Consider the following 7,283-nt stretch of genomic DNA (forward strand, 5'->3'; position numbering starts at 1 on the left):
AACTGGTTTGTTTTGGTTTTCGTTCCACGTGGTAAAGTGTCAGGTAAATTTTTTCTCAGCACATTTGCGAGATGGACATATGAAATGGAAACGAGACAAAATGACGAAGGCGATAATGACCAAACAAAACGAATTGACAGCTATCCCATTATTACGCATACCAATGCAATGACACTGAAAATGTTTTATTTGAAGCTGCAAAGGATAGCACGGAAAAAGTGTAGCTACACCGCGAAAACGAGAACGACATAACAAAGAAAAATCGAAAAAACGTGCCTGGAGAACTCTAGAGTTGCGCAAAAATGAAACCAAAGGAACCAAATTAGTGTCAAACGAGGGTACCAATCGAGCAATGTAAATAAACAAAGTAGCAGTGGATGAAAAGTGTTGTAATTAGGCGTGATAAGAATATGTGTTTTTCCGAAGTTTTACTACACATTTTAAATCCAACATTCAACCTGTACACTGGTTCAGTTAAATTCAACAAAGCATCACCGGTGTAACCTTTCAAAAGGTACACAACCTTGTGAAAAATTTCAAAAAATGATATTCGCTTATGCATGGTGAAAAACAAAACTGTATAGTTCTTGGCAACAAACGGCAGAAAAACTGTGTTGCCGAAACGATAGATTTTCTGTTTGCGCGACTCTATATACACATAGACTCCGATTTTACGGTGCGCTTTGGGTAAAATGGGTAAAATCAAGCAAAACTGGGTGAGCAGGGTGGAATAAAGAAATTGCCATTAGATCGCTATTGGGATTGATACTGGGAACAAATAAATAAATTATATTTACGTAGACTTTCTCAAAATGTTTGCAGATTTGCACAGACTTTTGCCTGCGTAAGCGAAATTTTTTCGAATCGCGGATAGATTTTTTCCAGATTTCAAGCAGATTTTTCCGGTTTTTCGAGCAGTTGCAGACATTTTTCAAAAACATCTGGCATCTCTGCCGTCAAGTCCTCCACCCAGGCTTGCCAGATCGACGGATTTTTTCCCTTCTACGGATCTACAAATATATAGAGCTTTTTACGCCAGATTTCACCAATACAGGCTTAGTCGTGTATCCTTTTAAAATCGGTTTGTTTTCAACCAAAAAATCAGCTGATTTACAATTTCGAAAAATATTTCACTTTTGAATCCTAGTTCATTAGTGTTAACTGTTTTAACAAACTTCGTTTTAGTGGAAAAATAGATGAAATAGAACTATAAATTGACTTGTAACTTGAATAAAAGTTCAGGGCAAGAGGAAATTTTTTGTTACCACCAGCGTGTTGATTATTTGCAACCAAAAATAAAACATGTATTAGTGAAATCGACCACTAATACTAGCGCAGATAGGAAGGTCTATGGGAAATCCGTAGAAAAGAAGAAGAAAACGTAGAATCTACGGATTTTCACGAAATAGTTCTGGCATCTCTGCCTCCACCCATGTGCAGCGATGCCAGATTGGAAGACATGTCTTCAAATGGAAGACATTTACCCTGCGGTGAAGACATCTTGTTTGTGAAGACAAATGGAAGACATTCAAAAATATGTGAAGACATTCGAAAATATGTGATATGACCCGCATTTTCCAGTCTTTAGTCGGTCCTAACGAGCCATCTCGGGTTGGAAGACATTTTTTATTGGAACGTGAAGACATTTGGAAAAATGACCTGGCATCCCTGCCCATGTGCAGGGGGTTAAGCCTGTAGTACACTCTTTGTCCAATGGTCAAATATTTGATCTTCTGACATAATGGTCAAATTTATTTGACATCATGGTTGTTGTTTGCCCGTGTTTGCCCCATGTTAAAATTGGAGAGTGACAAATAATTATCTTTGACCAAATTTTTATCTGTCAAAAAGTGACAAATATTTGACGCTCGGTCAAAGAGTGTACTACAGGCTTTACGGTTGTGGTGACACAATCAAATAAAAAAATATTGATGTCCCATGCACTGCCGGTACCCGGATAACTGTCCCATAATGAAAAACAACATGTTGAGAAAACGGCGATTTAATATTTTCCGTGAATTTTCGGATTTCTAGCATTTACATCCAGAACCAATGACCATAACAGTTTCATGGCACCACGAGTTTATCATTGAGAACAAAACACCATGGATGGAATTTATTATACGTTATATAACTTGAAAAAAAAAAGACAAAATGGGACTAAATATGCGGGTACATTTCAAAAGTACTCGCATATTTTGTCCCATCACATATAAATTCAACCAGCAACCGGCAGTATCATTGGCAACGTAGATTACACTACAGAAAAACAACATTAGTCTAGTTAATTATATGACATACTTCTATATGCCTAAAATAATCCGATATACATTAATCTGGAGCAAAATTATATGTTTGCAGTTTGTACCACTATGTAGTGGGACTGTAATGCGGGTACTTTCAATATGGGACAAAAACAGCTTGGTATTTTTTCCATGTTTTTCCATACGAGAGTATCAATTTTAATTTTTTTCCAAAAAAAATGTTAACAGTTAAGTCCATTCCCGATGATAACTCAAAAGTGACCAAAATCAGTATGGGACAGTTATGCGGGTACCGGCAGTGCAATCGAAACATAAAATGTTTGAAATTTGCTCCGTTTGCTCGTGAAAGTGAATTTCTGTTTGTTTATTTGATCGGTCACTAGCACATCTCAAGGCTATCGGGCAGGATTCATTTTTAGGTATGGGGTCGTTCAATAGTTACGTAAACATATTTCTCCACGTTTTAACCCCCCCCCTTCCCCCACCTTGTAAGACATCGTAAGATTTTTTGACACTCCCCCTCCCCCTAGTAAGATCTCACTATATATACTATATAGATTTTTATTATAGTTTTATCATCCTGAAGCAAGCGCAATACTTCGTTTCCTCTTCTGTCCTTAATTCGAGCTAATCGTCCTTTCGTTTTCTTTTTGTGAATTTGACCGTCCACTTCACACCTTCATGAACATGGTTATTTGAACAGCTGCATTAACAATGTTTTACTTACGTAAGATAATCAATTCACCCTTCTCCCTCTCCTGTAAGACATCGTAAGAAAGATCCACACCTTCCCTCCCCCACTATTTGCTTACGTAATTATTGAACGGCCCCTATATGCTTTATACTTAAGAATACTGTAAAACCATGCTGATATATTTTAAACAAATAGTTATCTTAAATATTATAAATTAACTATTCGTTTGCAACACTATTTCCGAATCGCATTGTTCGATAAGAAAGCTAAATGACCTTTGGTACACTTGTTAGCGTAATGTCCCTTAGTACCACATTTGAAGCAGCTACAAAAATGATGAATATGATAATAGTTTAATAGACTGAATTTCATTGGTCTTACGTTATTTCTTCTAAAGGTCGTGGTGGAGGTTTCTGCGGCATCGTGATCATTTCATCAGAGTTTTGATTAGGATTATCAGCGCTAGAACGATGTTTAAAATATCCAAGTGTTCTATACCTGGCTTCTTCCATTCGAAGCGTAGCTTCTCGTTGCTGTAATATCAAGTGAAATTCAAAAAATGGAATTAGAAATTCAAGTTGAAAGTTTCAAGTTTTTTTTACTTCCTGTGGCATTTTTGGACAATAACAGGCTTTATGGCCTAACTCTCCACAATAGTGACAGGTGGGTGGACGTTTGGGTAACTGATCTTTCGATTCTGGTGGTGGAGGTAACTCAAATCTTGGATGCATAAATTTACATGAAGATCCATCAGGACAGAATCCAGCTAAATAGAAATTGCACAATACTCTTCTGACATGCCGATGGCGACAATTAGGTCCATGGCGACAGAAGCCGCGATCGTACCAGGGACAATCTTTAATTTTGCTCTCTGGGTCAATATGTAGAAATGGGCATTCCTTGTTGTGACACGCATTAAACCGCGAATAAAAGTAACATTCAGGCATTTTTGTCATGTCATACTCATGAAGAAATTCACACTGATCTCCCTTTTTACAAAGACCCCGGAGCCAATGCTTACAAACAATAGTTCGATCTCCTCGAATATGCCGGAATGGGCAACCACCACCTTTTTCGCATTCAGGTCCTTCAGTACAATTAAAAAATAAACACACGGCTGCTGTCGATTCTAAAAGAAAAATATAATTAGAAAAAATCTACACAATAAAACGAAGCACTTACTGTCCATGCCTGGAAACGGCAGAGGAAGAGCCCCAAACTGCTCATTTAAATCTTTTTCTATTTTAAACACCACATTTTCAACATTTGATATGATGTAGTCCATTTTAATATATCGTTCAAAATGTTTGAAATTATTACAATTATTAATTATTAGCGGCAAACCAAATGTTATATACGCTATAGTTATATTGATTTGACGTTTTGTTTTTGTGGCGGACTACAGCAGAGATGCCAGGACATTTATTTTCAAATATCAGACACTCCACGCAAATATCGAAAATCTCGCCAAACATGTGGAAAGGGCCCATGTGCCCAAGGGAATGGTATGGTAGCCAGGGGGGATCTATCTGTCAAAAATCGTGTAACCGGCAACATGGTGTTTGTTTTGGTTTTTGTTCCTTTTGGTCATGAAATTGATCGATCTGAAATATTATAGAATTGGAATGTTTTTCATCAAAACTCGAGAAACCGCGGAAAACTTTCATGAATGTTGTTTAGCTATTCACATTTTTCCCCCATTTTTGTTCATAGTTACAAACATCATGGACCAACAAACGTCATGGACCAGAGTTGATCTGCGATAACACATACATATATGAAATTTGACAGCAGTGAATCCCCTCTGATGGTAGCCTTCAAGCGTTACGAACATCTATTTCTGTACCGTTTATCCCAAAACTACTTTCTCTGCTGTCACAGTTTGCTTCACTTTGTTTTGGGGCACAATTAATAAACTAAATATCACTTAGAATATCACATACCATGTAAAAACCTTGAGAAATTGCTCAAAACTGTCTGATATGCTATCAATAATTGCAGTCAACATTTAACCGGTTTGCCCGAATCGACATAAGAAAAGGGTGAACTGACCATTTTTCGGGCGCCAGTGCCAGTGATGTTGGTAACGCGTCAAATGTATGGTAGCTGACAGCGATGCCATCCCCGTGCATGTGCCATTAGGTAAAACCTGAGAGGTAAAACTACAGACGGTGTTATGAACAGATACGCAAAGAGTGAGGTCGAAAACTCCAAGTGAACCGTCAAATCGAGGCTCCAAGTGTGCAAAGTAAACAAACTCATGCGTGTTACTTTTTGTACAGAATATGTGTTGCGATCAGTTTAAATTCTGTGAATCACGTGCAATTATGGTTCCAACGAAAAATGTGTTCATCATGCTCATGTTATGAGTGATGCATTGGAAATTATTAAAATTGTATGAACAAGCACTGAAACTCAGTAATATATCCTTACAAAGTTTCGAAATTTCATTACACTTTCTAGTGCGTATGAAAAGTCATGCGAAAATAAATGTGGTTGCCAGAATTGTTTAAAATAAAATATTAGCAAAGTGTTGCCATATTTACTGCTTTTCTCTTTGCGTATCTCTTTATAACACAGTCTCTAGGTAACACTAGACTCTATATAAACATTGACTCTGAGAAAGAGATACGCAAAGAGAAAAGCAGTAAATATGGCAACCCTTTGCTAATATTTTATTTTAAACAATTCTGGCAACCACATTTATTTTCGCATGTCTTTTCATACGCACTAGAAAGTGTAATGAAATTTCGAAACTTTGTAAGGATATATTACTGAGTTTCAGTGCTTGTTCATACAATTTTAATAATTTCCAATGCATCACTCATAACATGAGCATGATGAACACATTTTTCGTTGGAACCATAATTGCACGTGATTTACAGAATTTGAACTGATCGCAACACATATTCTGTACGAAAAAGTAACACGCATGAGTTTGTGTACTTTGCACCCTTGGAGCCTCGATTTGACGGTTCACTTGGAGTTTTCGACCTCACTCTTTGCGTACACTCAAAATATTATTCACATTATTGTTACGTGAAATTTCCTGTACTTATTCATTTTCTGTCATTTTGCATGATTTATGTGACAAACATAACATCTACGTGAAAATCACATGCATACTATGTTTTATCACGTAGTATCTACGCGAACTTGGCAACGTCAAACAGAATGTCATAGAAGAAGTATCGCGTGAACTCTCCATGTGAAAATACACAGAAATCAAAATGGCGAAGCTGTTGTCTAACTCAGTCTCTGACAATAAAATAGAATTTCTCGACGGCTTGCCAATAAGTGAACTTTCGAAAAACCGTACGAATTTGACATCGAGCCTTGAGCTTACAGGTTTCACACAGATTTAGTTCAAAGGTCGAGGAGTTTCCCATACATAAACAGTTGCAGCTTGCAATAGTTATCGCCGGCAAATGTCGTAATATTTGTCCGTTTTTATGTCGTTTGATTCATTTACGAATCGGCAATTTTGCATGGCCGTGCGATTTATCAAGCAACATATTTCTATAATTTCTAAAAACTATTTGCCGTCTTTTAAGAATTGGGGAAACAAAATTTGGAAATTTTACGTTGTATCCAACGTAGTAGCTAGCAGATAATCGAATGCTTTCCATTTTACCGGTAGTTGAATTCTACGTGAAATTCACATAAAATGCATATGTCTGCTGTATAAGATTCATAGGATAAATCATCTCACCAGATCATGATGAACTCAAATGGCAATCGCGTAGAATCTACGTGAAAACGACAGTGGAAAATATTCACATAACTTTTCCGATAATTATGACGTGAAAATTATTTTGAGTGTATCTGTTCATAACACCGTCTGTAGGTAAAACCGCAGACAGACGTCCAAGCTGAGTTCGAAAGTTGTGTAAAGTTCTTCGTAGTAGCAATCCGTAACCAGATAGCGCTACCAGTATCGCCAGCCCCAAGTATAGATGACAGTTCTAAAAGGTATGCTATTCACATCGATGCATTAGTGTTAGTGATCGTTATGAACTTTTTCAATTTTGATGAAATTTGAAATGATTTTGCATTTTAAACTGAATTTTTAAAACATACTTTCCTGAAAAGTTATAGAAATGATGTTGAAACATGTTTTATTTGTGAGGAATACAAAAACATGCTAAGGTTTAGGTAAAATATGCTGTTTTTCATCAATTTGCCGGTAACCTTTTTGCACTTTTCGTTTATTTTATTGTAGTCTAATAGCGCTTCTAAATAGAGTCGCTTATGTTTCATACAGTAACAAAAGTCATGAGCTATGACAATGACTAAGATTATGCTCCAACTATTAGAAATATAGC

General features: G+C 36.7%; 1 protein-coding gene across 1 annotated transcript; it reads right to left on the bottom strand.

Annotated features, from left to right (window-relative positions):
• Positions 1-3,116: 3,116 nt before the first annotated feature.
• Positions 3,117-4,376, bottom strand: LOC129731412 (cleavage and polyadenylation specificity factor subunit 4). Its single transcript, XM_055691393.1, has 4 exons — positions 4,141-4,376; positions 3,561-4,087; positions 3,340-3,491; positions 3,117-3,283 (listed from the first exon to the last, which is right to left on the bottom strand). The coding sequence occupies exons 1-4, from the start codon at positions 4,241-4,243 to the stop codon at positions 3,193-3,195; spliced, it is 873 nt and encodes a 290-aa protein (XP_055547368.1). The 5' UTR covers positions 4,244-4,376; the 3' UTR covers positions 3,117-3,192.
• Positions 4,377-7,283: the final 2,907 nt, after the last annotated feature.

Source organism: Wyeomyia smithii, chromosome 3 (genome assembly GCF_029784165.1).
Source record: "Wyeomyia smithii strain HCP4-BCI-WySm-NY-G18 chromosome 3, ASM2978416v1, whole genome shotgun sequence".
NCBI lineage: Eukaryota > Metazoa > Arthropoda > Insecta > Diptera > Culicidae > Wyeomyia > Wyeomyia smithii.